A 17,617-nucleotide genomic window follows, 5' to 3' on the forward strand; every position below is an offset into this window, starting at 1 on the left:
AAAGGACGCTGGGATGTCTAAGGATGTTACTAGGATGTGCACTAAAGTGACTTCTTAATATGTTTTATGTGCCGCTTTCTCTAGTCAAATGACCAATGCCATGATGCACGCCACTCTTTAAAATTGAACTATTTTCATCTCAACGGGCACTGACGTTACTCAGAAAAATGTGCCTCCCTGTTTGCGCGCGCCTGCCGCGTGTCTACATACTTGCGTGCGCAAAAGACACAAAATGTGAATCGCCCCTATGCCTGTCAGTTCATTGTCAAGGTCAATCACTATATGATTTTACACCGGGCAAAGTGCCATCCATCTAACAATACAGCTCTCTATGAGTTGTCTGCCTGAATATAAATGTCTATAATGAATATCTTTTAATATCTTTTAGTTTAACAGATGGCTGTAACCGTGGAAAAGCTTAAAATAGCTTTCCTATAGCTCAGTGGTAAGAGCATTTAACAACGCAAGGTTGTGGGTTCAAGCCCAGGGGATTGCACATACCTATGTATAAATGTATAGGATAATGCAATGTTAGTCGCTTTGGATAAAAGTGTCTGCCAAATGCATAAATGTAAATGTAAAAGAAGGATGCTTTCACTAAGGAGAACTGAATCAAAGGCTTGGATTACTTCATCACTAACTATTTATATTTCTGTCATGGTTTTTCATGGAGTTATTATATGACCTGTCTGTCAACCTGTGACTCAGAATAAATCATATTTACCCCACTGGCTAAATACAGAATTTTGGATTTATACGTAAAAAAAGAACTATTTGCCAATGGTGTAGAAAATGCATTCTTTAAAAACAGTATTCTTTCACACAATTTTGCTTTAAAATTTTTGCAATATAGAAAAATTATTGTTTTAGGAAAGATTTAAACATCACCTCTGTAGCGCAGTAGCAATAAACCAGGTCGATTAGCCTGTTCGCTGCTGAAGCGTACAGAGATTTGGTTACTGGAGCTCCGTAACACCAGACCTTTGGATAACATAGAGCTGTTGGCCAGGACAGAGGGCACAGATCCACCCAGATCCTCAAGAAACACCTCTGCCCTGTCCTCCACACTCACATTCAACACCTGCAACAGAAGAAAACAGTCAATGTGAAGAAAATGCAAACATGTGCCGAACATCTGAGGTTCTGTGTCATCATGTTACTGTGCCTTTAAGTTGTATTGTAGGTTGATTGAATGTAAGGTTTTGTTCTGCAAATCTGTAAAAATGACAATTATTCATACATTTATTTTGGATTCCAAATCTTTAAAGAACTGCGACAGTGATCAGTCCATATTTACCCAACTCACAGACTTTAACACCCGGCTTCTGGATGGCTATAGCTTGAAACTGTAGCTATTATTATCACATTTATTTCAATAAGATCTCATGAGAATTCAAATGAGCCCTGACGCACACAGCAGGGAAGTGCTAAAGACAGAACAGTGATTAAAACTGAAAATCGGGATTGTGGGTCATTTTGACACTAGTGACATTTATTAATTCAGTTTTGTCTGTCCCCAGAGATCACAGTATTATAAACGGTACAAAACCTGAAGTACTAACCCAAATACTCACAGTTTGCTGGATTTAAATGTATAATGCCAGCGATCCCCAAATGGGATTAACTTCATTAAAAATAAAGCCAGCTTAATATATTTTTAATGTATATTTTCATGTATAATGACCCATTCATGTGGATATCAATATGAATGGGCCTTCATACATATTTTCATATAGAGGATATGATGAAACATTAGATCACATTATATTAGATGAATTATAGTTGTGTCCCAAATGGCATAATACTGTGAACACTATGCACTATACACTCAACCATCTAGTGTGGGAATTTAGGAAGGGTAGCGTAGTCCAAAATGAAATACTAGTTGCTTTTATTCTAACTGGAAATATATGCTGTTTCTCAGACGAAGGCAAATGACGCCAATCGCGCAACACAATGTGTGTCAATAAAATAAATTTGTACATTGTACATTTTATGTAATTTCCATCTGATTTGCCCAGCATGACTTCAGTCACCAAGTACGTGAAGCGTCGAGTTCCACACTTTATATTTTTGGTTGAATAAGCGCCTTATCCTGGTACTTTTAGTGCACTTCTTTTTGGAGAATTTTCGATTGTGAACGCACTTCTCACATTATTTATACTACAAAATGACGTACATCTTCTACATCTTTCAAATTGTACAGCAATTTTCAAAATAAATATAGTTCAATAGCAACTTTATATTGACCCCAGTGAGTAAAGTAAAGATGGTTTTAATGAAAACGAGTCACTATCTATATAATGTTTAATAAATTAGTGAAAATAAAAATTAAAGTAGTATTTAAAGGCCTTCTTTGCATCTTTATTCCCATAACCTGGACCTCAACCCTTGAAAATCTTCATTAGATGTTATGGGTTAATGTTCTCTGACCTCTGAATAGACGACAGTTATCAGGGCATTGTATAAAGGAAGCCATCATGGTCATCAGGTCAACAAGCAATTACATGAAACAGTGTCGGGAATCTTAATGACTCGTGACCTTTCACAGGGCCCGTGTGGTCTCCAGCAGACCAGGTTTTGTAAAGTTAATGAGGGTCTAGCAGTCAGGGCACAAGACCCTGGAGAGAAAACACTGATGGTACCGTGCTTCTAATTACAGCAAACCGATGTGTCAAAAAACATAACTTTCCTTTCTGTCTCTCGATGTTGTGTTGAACCAACAGATGGGTTCGGTTCGACACAACGTCTCGTTTCCTCCATCAGGGAACTGAGGTTACATCCGTAACCAAGACCATTTCTTTACTAGTCTTAGTTTCTTGTAATACAATGAATTCAAACTTCAGCTTTATGTGTACACATGTTTCATCTAGAGTTTAAGAAGAGATCTAATAATGTCTCAATAACTACACTCAAAATTGATCAAATCTTATGAGATCATTCATCAACATAATTTTTCTAGCTTTATACTTGCATTGCATGATAAAAATTGTCTTAATTGTGTCTACGTATGAAAATGTATTAAAATATGAGCCTCCAGATATGAGGCATTACCATAAAAAATTCCAATATTTTGAGGAGCCCACAGAGAACAACATCCATATTCAAACAAACATGCAGCCAGAATGCCTTTAGCATCCCATCCAGACGGTGCGCATTTCGAAATCATTTGCTCAAAATTGGTCACTTGGAGAAATAAAAACAACAGGTTGGCAGTTCAGGAGGAAACAACTGAAAAAGAATCATTAAAAAGTGAACTCTTAGGAAAAATTCAGTCCGTTATGTTTTATTTTTTCACTTTCACTTCATTCAAAGAGTTCATGACGGGCATTAACGTACATTGCTATAGTGAATTCCTTTTCCCCAGATAAAAAAAGTCAAACCGAGTAAAAAAGCTTTAGCATCAGTTTTACAAATAAATAAAAAAAGAAGTCAAACTTTGCTAAATAATGCAAACATATCATAACTCGAAACTAAACTGTCATCGAATGCAAAACAGCATTGAGAATACAGTAAACACTGCTTCAAAAGTGCACATATCCTGATGGAGCCATCACATCTCATATACTCAAAAAGTCAAGTGAGCATCACATCTATGATTCAACACAGAACCCAGCAGAATGAAAGTCTCAGTGGGACGCTACTGCATAAGTTTTGCATTAAAAAACTGAGAATCTCTCTTCTTATTCCACAGAGAAAACCAACATCTCCTCTGTTGCATCTTTGAAATAGAGTTTGTTTTATTTGAAACAACAGCTGCAAAGCAGTCAAGGACATTGAACATCCGCCTGGAAATGCTTTTGGAACAACTTTTAAAACGTCAGTATTCAGAGAGAGAAGAGACGGAATCTGTTTAGACGCTATTCTCTCTCTGCTGATCAATGCAAAATTAGGGCTGTGAGAAATTGCCGTGCAGTCAATAGATCCGTATCGAGCTGAACCTCCGAGAGGTACGAAAACAAGTTCCGTCTGATTGGATAAAACTCACAATACATGCAGCATCCTCCCTGCAAAGCTTCAATGGCTCTGGATAAAGATTTTGTTCTTTGTGTAGCTTGACTAATAAAGTTGGATAATTATATTCTATCATTAAAATTTTTGTTTGTGATAATATATTTATTTCTAAACAATGTGGCCTAATGCTATCCTGTCCCTATAGCTCATGTTACATAAACTCAACATACTCAAAAGTATTCCTTGTTTAAATACTCAAATGTATAAAATGTCTTGCAAATTGCATATCTGATGTTCCATATTTGATATTCTTATGTATGTCAATAAAAGCAGTGAGTGGCACCGAAGTTATTCTTCTTGTTGACTTGTATGTGATTTTGATCATAGACATTAGAGATAATTGGTTGTTCTGTAAAGCAAGGGACCCCCAAATATTTTGAACCTTTTGCAAAGGGGCCCCCTTTAAAAAAAACATATCTTTTTGTATAAAGAAGCATTTTAACTGTTGTAAATTGTAAGTGTGATATTATAGAGACGACATATTGGTTGTAGAAATTAAATTGTAATAATCCTCAGTATATATATATTTATTTATTTATCTTAGAACATTCTGGAGGCCCCAGTTTGAAAAAGAATGAGACTATACAGGAGCATTATCATTTCTGTGTACCTATTCAGTAGTAAAGCCAAAGAAATCAGCACAAATCTCTGGTGCCCTTGAGAGACAATAATGTATTTTAAGATGCTCGTCCTAATCTGCATATCATAAATGCGTCAGATGAAAAATACTGACCTGAATCTCAACTCCATAGCCCGGATATACAGTAACAAGGCAGATGCAATTTATGTGGGAATCAAATGAGATGTCCGGGGGAATCTCAATATAACCCTCGGCATCAGTGAAGTTCATATTGCACTCAGCTAAGAAAGAGAGAGAGTGAATGTGAGTAGCTGCATGGGTTTGACAGAATTTTTGCAAACTAGGTAAATCAGTGGAGGCAAATATATAATGTAATGTTTTTTATGAAATACAAATATATACAGACATACCTGGTGTGTCAAAATGATATCCTGTGGTTTTCTCACGTAAAGTTGACAGAGACGGTGGTGACAAAGTAGTCTCCCTGTCCAACGTTCTCTGACGGTGAAAGTTGTCTTTTACCGTAGTAAAAGTAGCTTGTTGAGCTTTGCTGGTCGTCGACACAATCTTCGACATTCGGCTTTTGCTGTGTTTTTTTTGGCCCACAGAGCTGCCAGTGACTGACCTTAAAGGAGTGGCAGCGGTCACGGTCGCAGTGGTGGGTTCAGTGGTGTCTTCATCAGGCACTGGATGCAAAAGTTCACTGTCAGATGATGAGTTAGGCGAGGTTGGCACGGTTTGTACTGCCTCTTTTAAGAACTTCTGATCCCCCTCAAAGCTCTTGGTCAGCAGGGCCGCGTGTAGCTTTAGCAGTCTCAGGTTCGTGAGGTTTGGTACAGTATCTGTTGTGAGCTGTTGGATGTCAGTCGGTGGGACTTGTTTGCTGGTGAAAGGGCTGAACTCCCTCTCTGATTCTGATTCTCCTCCTCTCTGGGTTTGTGCTTCATCCTCTGCAAATTAAAAAATAAACTGAGTATTAGAACAAGATTACACCGGCTTCGTAAACTGCTCCTTTAGTTCATATGGCGGAGGATGAAAATAGAAATAAAAACAAGGTCATAGGTTTTAATTTTCAAGAGAATACATATATTGATAAAATATGAAATCGCTGAATGCATCAAAAGTCAAGATTTTATTTTTCACATACAGTTATATAGACAATATACAACCAGCAGTGAAATGATGGTTTCATTCTTTGGAAAAAATTGTTGTTAAATTATTAATATATAATGTTAGAAATAACAGAAATGATTCTTTGTATTTTTTCAGACCTCATATACTGCGAAGAAAACAAGCATGTCACTTTTAAGCAATACAAAAGAAATATTTATATTGGAGATTAAGTAAAAATCTTTACACAAAAAAATCTTGATTTGTATCACAGTTTTCATAAGTCTTGTCATGCTGTCAGTCTCTCACATTGCTGTTGGTTGGCTTTTTGTCACTCCTGAGGATTGTGATACTGAATGACCACAATACATAGAGATGTCGATTGAATGAAAATGTTGACTTATTTCTTTCGCAACTGTATATAATCAGAGTTTAAATTACATTAAATGCAATGGCAAAAAAGAAGGGTAATATTTGTGGTGTAAAATGATCCTGAAAAAATGTAATATAACCTGCAGATTGTTTTTGACATTTAAATTATTTGAAGTGTAAGAGTGACACAAGATATGCAAAAAACAGCAGCAAAGGCACTTTCACTTTCAAACTTCTTTCATCTCCTGCAGATAAACACACCTCGCAGTGCTGGAAACTCTTAGAAGAGTTCAGAGAGAGAGAGAGAGAGAGAGAGAGAGAGAGAGAGAGAGGGAGAGCAAGATGTCTGTTGACAGCCATCACTTCACATCTGAACACTCTGCCTCTGACTTGATGAGATAAAGACAGACCTCATTTACACTAAGAGGAATGAGTCATTTATATACAAACATTCTTCATTTACTATGTAATCAAAAGATAAAGTCTAGTTTGATCACAAGCACAGTCATTATGAGGATGTTTGAGGTGGAAGCACACAGTTTTATGCAGCTCTTGTGTCTCTGACTCTGGACTGCAAGAATAATGATCTCATCTGAATCAAATACATTTTTAAAATAATTTATTGTTTATAAATGTGCATCATTGTTAAAGATAAAAAAATAACAAAGCACACATTAAAGATTGGTCATTTCATACCCAACGTTTCTTTGCTTTAAACGATAAATTCTGTTATTGGCTGTTATTCCTCAGTCACATGCTGTAACAACATTAGGGATTAATCATATTTCACTATTTCTCTAAGGAAATCCCGTTTTTATCTAAAATGATCAAACTAAAAACAACATCTGGTTCTTTGATGCATCTGGCAGAAAATGTTGATTATTGAGACATGTTTGGAAACACCACACTAAACCTCTGTCAGATCATCTGTCTGTTTATAAAAACATTCCTCTGAGATCGCAGCAGCTTTTCAGCTTTTAAACTAATCGTTCAGATCAATCATATTTTTACAAAAGAGAAAACGGCTGAATTTTAAATTGGCCGTTGAGTTTAGTGATGTAATCAGGGAACGGTCCATAAGGCAAAGTGTAGACCAAAATGCCTGAGGGTACCATTTGGGTACCTTGAATTTTCATGTCCCCCAGTTATGTGCAATTTGCCATTCTGTCTTATTTTATTTCAATGTTCTCACATTTTATTAACATAGCTTTCCATGTTGTCTTCTCACAGGAAAGATACACGATAGCAACTCCCTTAACATTACAGGAACACTTGCTCAAACATGTCGTTACAGCCGCACAACCATTGACTAAAATGTTGTACTCTTGACCATACATCACAAGATAAAACCAGGTGAATATATGAGATCAAGATTCCTCACGCTGTCACAAATGCTCACAGATAAATAAGACCTTTTTGTCTGTGCTAAGGCTGAAATCTCTCTATTGATATCACGCACAGGTCTGAAAATAGCTCTGAATCTCAAGCGCTGACCTCAAACTGTTCCATTAAAAGCACACAAAGCACATGTCAGTCCAGTGCGAATCTTATTTATCAGGATGACACTCTGTAAAATGAAAGTGGGAACAGATCATTCTAATGGCAATGAACCGCTGCTTCACAAAGCCACACAACGTCAGACAAGCAGACCGAAGACAAGTCATGAATCTCTAAATGAGGCCATTCAGCGGTCTTGAGATATTTTCATAAGAGCAGACTAATCCATGCGTGCTTCTTCAATCAAACTGCCCTTCAGTGCATAAGACAATTGAGCTCTATGTAGTTGGAACAGAGGTTGACATTAACCTCTCAAACACGTCTGAGACTTTGAATTAGAGACTGACGAAAAGCAATAAAAAATGATAAAGGATACAATTTAATAGAGGTCTTTAACTATAAGCAGATTTCTTTTCCACCCTGCTGACATGGTTTAAAATATGTCCTTACTGTTTTAAGCTGTTCCAATGCAACAGATTATCTCACGTACACATTATAAGATAAATGATATACTGTCAATCCTGTTAGAAATCATGCAGAAAATCCCATAAACAGTCTGAAATTGCTTTTATTCGCTTTGGCAGGCAGGTGTCAGGGTGCAGCGTGCCGTTAGTCAACATGTCTCGAAACATAAACGGACCAAACAAACGCACAACCAGCCCAACGCACATCAGCAGGAAACACAACATCACAGCCGACAGTGATGGATGAGACCTCATGAGCAGGTCTGATAGCTGCAGCTCTCGATTCTTCCGCAGGGAGAGAGAGAAAAAGAGTGGGTGACAGACTTTGTATGATTGTTTAGTCCCGGGATGAAGACAGTGACCCATAGATCTTAATGGGTCCTTTCAGATTACAGGTTGTTGAGAATATAGAAGCCTTGAGAGGATAGACATGGGACATTTTGTACCTGTAGCCTACTAAGATAAAGAACGGCCTGCTCTCACAGTCTGGCAAGCAGACGCAATGCGACAAGTGTCAAGGAAACAAGCAGTTTGTCTGTCCACACTATAAATGAAACTGATAAATATTAAATATACTGTATACTGCATTGCTCACAATAATATATTAAGTTGCACATTTTATGGAATTTACAGATCAAAAGCTCCAAAGCATATTTAAATTGTTAATATGAGTATCCTTAAAGTACCCAGACAGACCACTATTTCTAGTTTTCAGTGCAGATTCTATACTTCCACACATTCTATTTCTCACTTATTGCAAGAGGGAGGAGTTTAGCGATGCTACGCTAAACAATAATTGAAACCAGTCAAAATTGCGTAAAAATGAAGACTGCAAAAGTGTACAGTACATACTCGATATGAATTGGTAGAACTGGGATGCGTCAAGAAACTTTTTAAAAGTTAAAATTTCATAATCAAACACATTCGGAGGTCAGAGATGAGCAGCAGCCAGCAGGCAAAATGTGACACATGCCTAAGCAAACAAAATAAAGCGTGTGTGTGTGGGTGTGCATTATGCAACAGCAGGCATTTACTGAACTCCTATACCGTCAGTGGCATTTCTGTGACACATAGCTTAGCTGAGCAGAAAGAAACGTTATAGCTGAAAGCTCTTCGTTTAATTGTTTGCAGTATGTGGAATATGTTAAAGTGATGCATTATCTTGCTGTAAGGCAGGATTCGGCTACGTGCAGAATAGAGAGGTCACCCCCTTTCTGTATCACCTAAACTAGTTAAAATCAGGCAGTTTGATGGACTTTTGCCCTCTGTTGAACATATGAAGGCTGGTCCATCATCAGTTCGCCAACGTTATATTACATAGAGATACCTTTATCCAAAGTGTTCCCTGGTAATAAGTAGACCGTAGTTCTCATACATAAAGGAAAAATAGACAAAAACTTGAAATTATAAAAAAATGAACTAATTATATACAGTAATGTTTGACATGTATTTCCATACAGTATGTCAGACATTTGTATGGGCTGTTTACAATGTAATTGTTTCTCAAAGAGACTATACACTGACACTGTTTTTGACCGCATGTGAGCTATAGTTTGGGAGAGAACAGGTCCAAGGAAATAGTAATGATCAAATTTGTCCGTCTGTCTCCTGAGCCATGGTGACAATTATCTGAAGATCCAAAGAAACATTGTTATAAGATCAGAATTACTGGAAAAAAAATTCCCCTCTATTTCAAGGTCTCTCTCTCTATTTGTCTGTCTCTCTCTTTTCCCTCTATTGTTTAAAGCTGTAACTTTCATCTGTACCCACAGACGGATTAAACAGCAAAGCACTGTGAACTATGACAGTATGATCAGAACCAAAAAAAAAACATCATATCTAACTAAAATAATGAGTCCCATATAAAAACCGGCCACGGATCATTAACAATAAGAACTGGTCTTTTAGCTTTTTTCTAAGATGTATAATAAAATATCGGTGTCTTGTGATCAATAGTTTTACAGGTTTCTCACTAACAACAGTTGGAATCTTAGGAGAACTCGCACTGGCAGCCTCATTAAAGACACTTTCATTCAGCACCAAACTCTTTAGATCACACCTGATCAGAGTGACGGAGAGAGAGAGGGAGACAAAGAGAGAGAGAGAGGGAGATAAAAGAGAGAGAGAGAGCACAATTCGTGCAGTTTGAAAGAACAAAGGCCTGGGAGAATATGACAGCTTGTCAGGAATAGACACAACCACAGGGAAGATACCACAACATGAGGCGCAACAGCAAAGAAACTGCAGGAAAATAAACAGACTGCAGTTGTTGGATCTGTGAATTCGTACATGTCTTTTATATCTGCTTGTATATTTAAGGGACTTCTAAAAGGCTGTTAGTGACTGGAGATTGACAGTTGCACAGTTAAACACACGATGAGGTTGCGAATTGCAACCAACGGCTCGCTCCAACGCTCCTCCCTCACTTTCGAAACACTACTGTGGCTGACACAGGACTGAGATGTCATCACATTTTTGCTTCTTTGCGGAAGGAGATCATGTATTTACGAGACGTTCTAATGTAATAAAAACCAGAGGTGGGTAGTAACGAGTTACATTTACTCCGTTACATTTACTTGAGTAACTTTTTGAAAAAATTATACTTCTAGGAGTAGTTTTAAATCACTATACTTTTTACTTTTACTTGAGTAGATTTGTGAAGAAGAAACTGTACTCTTACTCCGCTACATTAGGCTACAATAAGCTCGTTACTTTTCTTTTGACCTCTTTAAAATTCTACGCGTCATTGTTTTATTTTGTCTTCTGCCAAAGGCTCTACCATGTGACTGTGTTTCTCCAATCAAACGTAGTTGCGCAGTCTCGTCACGTGACCATACTCAATCTCAGCGGTGTTCGGCGGGACGGGTTAGTTTACAGTCGTAGCAAAACTAAAATGTCACAATCAACCATCGGCAATGCAGACACAGGCGAGGAGGAACACCCCTGGCCTCATATTGAAAGCATGTTTACTTTAATAAAAGTGCGAAACAGCAGCTACATTATGCGGTGTCTTCTGTGTCTCCCAAAACAAACGGACATTTCAGCATTCAAAAACTCAACATCTAATTTGAGGAAACATGTAGCGGTTTGTGTTCTAAAATCGTTTTTTTTTTGCTGTGGATAGACGAATGTTTGTCTTTTAGGTTACATATGTTTTAAACATTTCCTATATATATTATGTGTGTAACGGTACATGTATTTGTATTGAACCGAAATGGTATGGGCGTCACGGTTCGGTGCATACATTTAACTAACACAGAAAATAACTTACACGGTATAAAAATAAATAAAACTCGCGTGCAAATTAATTAATATAATGCAGAACTACTGTTAGATACGTGGGTTCTTTAGGGACACTTAATCTGTAGTCCCGCTTTAGCTCTGAAGCAGGCTGCGTTTGCATTGCAATGTTTTAGTATGTTGTGTGTGAGAGAGAGAGAGAGAGAGAGAGAGAGAGAGAGAGAATGACGTGGGCGCTATCGAAAAGTCACAAAGTGTTTACTTATATCTGTGTGTGTGTGTATGAGGCGTGGGTAAGATCGAACAGTGGAAACATAAACATTTTCCATCATTTTGTTTATGCAGGACATCATTCAAACTGCAAAGTGTTGAAGTTACTGTTAAATAAAATTTTAAGGAAAACAAATATATTAATCTGAAATGTAGCAAATTAACTTTCAAATTAATTGTTATTTTAATTTAATTTAGACTTTTCAGTCATTAAGGACTCCTGTTCACTGAAAAACGATCACAGCTTCACAGCAAGAACCTTGAGAACCAACTACTGTTGAAGCTTAATAGACATCACTGAGTAATTCTTTTGTGAAGTTGTTTGTTTCTGCATTTTTTGTCACAAACACACACTCTCTCTCTCTCTCTCTCTCTCTCTCTCTCTCTCTCTCTCTCTCTCTCTCTCTCTCTCTCTCTCTCTCTCTCTCTCTCTCTCACACACAGTATTTGTGTCTGTCTGATTGAATGCTTGTTAAAAAATAAATCAGACGTTACTCAACAGTTACTCAGTACTTGAGTAGTTTTTTAACCAAGCACTTTTTTACTCTTACTCAAGTAATTATTTGGATGACTACTTTTTACTTTTACTTGAGTCAAATTATTCTGAAGTAACAGTACTTTTACTTGAGTACAATTTTGGGCTACTCTACCCACCTCTGATAAAAACATAACGCTTCATTATGTAAGCTCTTTATACATCTCTGAAGACTATACATAGTTATGTATATTATATTGAATTTCTGCCATTAGATCCTCAAAAATTTATAAGGATGCACTCAATCGCTTTGGAACGTGCAGCATTATTTACGAAAAATGCAGAAAAATGCTTCCCCTTTTAAAATAACCAATAGCGTTATGTTTACATTAAGCTTTTTATTTACATTGGTGAGTGACACTGCCCTTTCTCTTCTCCTTTCCTCACGAAGGCTGTTTTGTCTGATCTCTTCCATAGAGTCTTAACATTCAACACACTGTATAGACTTGAAACAGGGTCAGATGCATTTTGTTTTCTCGGCGGATTTCCGCATATGATCAGCTCTCATGTCTCTTAACTGGAGCACACTCACATGCAACTGCTTGCGTGACACTAATGCAAAACTAAGACTTTAGTGTAAATGTTTACACTGTCTGGATCATCCCCTATCTCCCGTCTAGTGCGTCATTCACCATGTAGGACACAACAAATGTCGAACTAGTGGCTGATATAACGCGCCACTTCCGCTAGTGAAGGGGTGGGACTCTTCGGATTCTAATGCGGATTTGATTTGACAAGAACTTTGATGAGAGGCTGAAGTGTGGCGTGATGTCATGGAATTTTTAGATTTGTTTGAGCGCACGTGCAAGACTGTCAGTTTTGAACGGTTAAATGCAAATTTTGTCAGAGCTTAATAGCATGAGTTTATTGACATCCTTAAGGCCGACTCATTTTTAATAAAATAAAAAACATTCATTTTGATTTTACTGGGTCCTTAAGACTGTTTTCGCACAGGACCATTAACATCCTGACCTACTCACACACACACACACACACTCTCTCTCTATCTCTCTCTCTCGCTCTCTCTCAATATGGATGCAGACAGTGTTAATTTAAATGTCAGAGAGGGTCACTAAAAACCCTGAAACATGTTCCTTCGTGAGTCAATCTATGTTTATTGCTCGCGTTGTCATTTCAAGAATCATGTTTTCAATTTCTGTTTAAATTTTCTGGAGCATTAGACTCCAAGAATATTATTGTGATTGTGTAAAACTTAAAATAAGACTGTGGCTCTGAAGAGCCTGAAGTATTCAACATTTTAATTGTGTATATCTGAGAGAGAGAGTGAGAGAGAGAGAGATGTATGAATCATTGGCTTGATCTATCAGTCCTTGTACTGTATTTTAGTTTATCTGCCCTTCTCTTCTGAGATGATGGACATGTGTGATTGACAGTTTTTATTGCAAAAGAAAGGTCAGGGTTACTAAAACTAGAGAGAAAGACAGTGCGGTTGATTACATGCTCTCTGATGAGCTCAAAATTCCCAGAAGTCTTTGCTCCATATCTAGTTCTCTCATATTAACCCCGTTGGTCTCTGATGAACAATCCAGAGTGAAAACTACAGACAAGAAAAAAAGAATCTCTATATTACACACATAAATATACGTTGAGGTTTTCACAGAATTTTAGTATGCTGTCTCTCAATAGTACCTTAACTAAGTTGAAGGATTTTCTCTGAGCCCGGCTAAACTTCATGCACATGATATATTTTGAATAAAATCATGTTGTTTCTGATTTAGGACCTGCAGTCCAGCATGTTTACTGTTCAGTCCCTTGAATTCCGTAGACAAGAAAATACTTCTATTTACGTCCAACTGAGGATAAGGATCAAGAGGTGGCTTAGCTTGATGTTAAAGTAGCAAAACAACAAACTTTTTGCATTTGCATATCTGACTCAACCGTTACGGTCCAGCAAGGGCACAGTCTAACACAAGAAGTTAAGCTCTTTTCTTTCCACACAGAAAGTATTGATCTCTCCAAATCTTCATTCACAAACAGTGTAAGACAACTGACAGGGAGGGAGACAGAAAGACAGAATGAAAAGTGATGGTAATGGAGTAGATTGTATTCCCCTTGTGTCTTGTTAGGTTCTCAAGTTTTCACGGTTTATTTCCGAGCTCCCGCTGGGCGCCTCTTCTCCACTGAATTACCATGGAAACAACTTCAAGAAACGTCCCTGCCGGATCTTTTCAATTTATGCTATGAATAATGATTAATGAACATACAGATATTTCGCTGTATAGGTCATGGCAGGCGAGGAAGTCACCGACTTCATAAATATGAAACAAATAAGAGATTGACTGCAACACTCCGACTCACAGATTGCTCACCAAGCGCTCACTAAAAATATGAGAATGAAAGGACTTAAGCTGCGGCAGTATTCAGAAAACTAATTTTACAACCGTTCGAAATATCGGGACACTTTGTAACTTGAAGGAACACCGGTCAGATTGTCTGAACTGAAATAAACATGCTTTCAAGCAAATGTTTGTTCAAACAGGCAGTCCTTAAGTGCTACAAGTCAAAAAAGAGAAAGTTCATTTAGCCTCGGATGAGACTTTCAAAATAAATAGGCCTACACCAAAGCAATATCACTTAAAGCTTACTGAAAACTGTACGCTGTGTAAAATACAAGAAATCTAATACATTAAGACATATTCAACTTTTAGTGTTCACTTCCCTTAGAAAACAAAAGTATCCTAGTATATTTAGCATATTTTAAGTATCCATTATGTGGTAAGTATTAATATCAATGTACCAGTACTATTTCAATACTACATGGGACTAAATTGGCCCACTCCTTGGTTAATAAAGTAATATAGTTACCATTACTATTACTATTCATATAGTATGAATAACAGGCCCTTTTCACATGACGTCACGCATCTTACGTTCTGCCGCGAAGCAGTGTAGCGTTACTTCCGCTAGCGCCTCAGAATGGTCTTTACCAAGTCCCTTGCATCGCTGCCACAAATACGGCTAGATTATGTACAACATCTTGCGGACAAATTTTCTCTTAGGACAAGATCAAAGCTAGATAAAGGATACAAATTCTTTGTTGAACAGTACTGGTTTCATTATGAAGGTAAGTGTTTTGATTTCTTTTTGGGTGAGCGAAGGTGCTATGATTAATACTTGGATACGTTTCACTGTTTACCAGCTAAATAAATTTACAAAAAGGTTTTCCTACTATAGAAGTCAATAACATTCTTCCAAATATCTTTCTCTGTGTTCATCAGAACAAAGAAATGTATACTAATTTGGAACATCTTGAAGTTGAATAAATGAAGACAGAATTTTCATTTTTGGGTGAACTGTTCCTTTAAAATGGCACAATCAATTTATAAAAAAAATAGTTAGTGAAGTGTCAAGAGCATATGTATGATACTTAAAATGCTGCCTCAGTAATCAGCTCACTAAGTCTCTCTCTTCATTCCTTTCGTTGGCTTTAGGCGATGTGAGGAACCCCAGCTGTGATTGGAAGCATTGACTCAGTTCTCCATTCTTTAATCAGCTTCTCTTGTCCATGCAATCATGCAAGCAAAAGCATGGAGAACCAGGACAGAGGTTCCCAACAGAGACCCTAACTGCCAATTCACTCTGCGATCGAACCTCGTTCATATCAGAACCGTTAGGTCGTGCTTATCTGAACTCCAAAATGTCATATACTCACATCAAGATCTGAGAATGTGATCATCATTTTGAAGGTCAGTTTATTACAGTTTATTTAAAGACAAAATAAAGATTCATCTTTAATTCAGACATTTTAAGTACAGATTTTAAATAAATCTGTGTACACAGTCATAGCCTTCACAGTTCTCATCTAAAACAGATTTCTTTCTCCTCATCGGATGAGAGAGAATGGGCTGGTGCGGAAAAACAGCTCTGTCAAATTCAGTTAGCCGTCAACGTGGCATCTGGCAACACGTCTCCCATAGCAACAGCAGAGCTTTAAACATCTGAGAGTGCCTTCGCTGTCCTGCCAAATTACGCCAGTGCAAATGTAAACAACACAACAACTCAACCTCACAAACAGCAGCTTGCCTGGATTACGTTCACCATGTTAGTCGAGTTCCTCCTTAACAGAGCCTAATGACTCAGATTTGTTAACTGGCCATATTTGCTTTTAGCACTGAAATCTCTGAACGTCGGAAACGCCCATGAGTTTCTTACTAAAGTGCACTTTATAGTGATTTTCACAATTCCATATGAATGTGGTTTTGCTGTAAAATGTAACGTAATGTCAAAACTGTCAATCCAGTCTTTATTGCTGCTTAAAGGTGGAATAAGTCTAACATTTTTAATAGTAATTACATAAATGAGTAAGTAACATGCTTAAAATATAAAGTTATAAATCTAAAAATGTGAAATAAGCAACAAATGATAGTATTATTTATGAACATAAATAATGAAGCGTTTCCTTAAATTATAATTTGTAGTCAATTTCTAAAATGGATCACGTTATATGCTAAATAAAAAAACTCTTTAAGGGTTGTTTTGCTCTCAAATAAAAAAGATTGAACTACTAAGGACCAATTTTAACCTAAAGCTTACCTAAACCTAAACAAAACATGTGCATTTAAGAACTTAAAACTTGATTGAAACTGTCCTTCTTCATCTCTGTTCTTTTGTACATCATTTAAAGGAACCATTCTTTTGCTATTTTTGAAGCTTTAATTATGTTTTCTTGGTGTTTAACAATGTATGTTCATGTTTCTAGTATAAAAAACGCTTTATATTTCAAGTCTATTGTTCACCGCTGTCTCTCTTCTAACAAAATGACTGGATTTCTTCCGTTCCATATAAAAGCCCACCTTCTGAAACGCTCTGATTGTCAAAACTGACCAGGTCTGTCGTGTTTGGTTACCCGCTTAAAGCGTGTGTCTGAAGATGTCCCACCCATACCATATCAGCGAGCTTATGCTTCTCAGGCTTTTGTGATTGGTCGGTCCCCTTCTCAGTGCGTGTATTCATAAGCTTTGGCTTTTAGCAATAAACAGTAACAATGGCATCAACTTCACTTCATCAGTTAAACATATGCGGATCTATTGAAGTGTAACGGAGGTCTGCTAGTGCATGTGCAAACCTCAATCTTAGTTAGAGATCACATTTTTTCCTACTACAGCGAGGGAAATGACACCGGACCCATTGGGTCAGCCCGGTTATATTAATTAAGACTAATAACAGAAGAGCTAGTTTTGCCTTTTTATATTGGACCCAAGTTGGATAATAAAACAAGCAGATTGACCAGGAGACATTTGCAAGCAGGACTTCAAAGGACGCTTCACAGAAGTGCTTTGGAGGTATGGGCACACACACACAATATCAGTGTTTACACAGAACAGCTTTCACAGCCAATGTTAAAGTAACATTGCTCTAACAGCAACTAACTAGAGTTTGAAAATTGGCATCGCAGGGAATGGCCGCTTTAAATCCTGCTTACATTACTGCATCGGAAGACAAGTCACCAAAAAACGTTTTGGTATGCTGTATTCAGATTTTACTATTTTACAATGCAATCAGTTTTCAGTTTTT

General features: G+C 37.3%; 1 protein-coding gene across 2 annotated transcripts in view; it reads right to left on the reverse strand.

Annotated features, from left to right (window-relative positions):
• sez6a (seizure related 6 homolog a) overlaps nucleotides 1-17,617 on the reverse strand; it is a 30,614-nt gene that overhangs the window by 8,606 nt on the left and 4,391 nt on the right. For both annotated transcript variants that reach the window (XM_056735729.1, XM_056735728.1), the window contains exons 2-4: nucleotides 5,005-5,544; nucleotides 4,748-4,875; nucleotides 889-1,081 (exon numbers count right to left, since the gene is read on the reverse strand). In XM_056735729.1, coding sequence (XP_056591707.1) covers nucleotides 889-1,081; nucleotides 4,748-4,875; nucleotides 5,005-5,544 — 861 coding nt within the window. The remainder of the gene's footprint in view (nucleotides 1-888; nucleotides 1,082-4,747; nucleotides 4,876-5,004; nucleotides 5,545-17,617) is intronic.

This window comes from Triplophysa dalaica, chromosome 22, assembly GCF_015846415.1.
Source record: "Triplophysa dalaica isolate WHDGS20190420 chromosome 22, ASM1584641v1, whole genome shotgun sequence".
NCBI classification, from domain to species: Eukaryota; Metazoa; Chordata; class Actinopteri; order Cypriniformes; family Nemacheilidae; genus Triplophysa; species Triplophysa dalaica.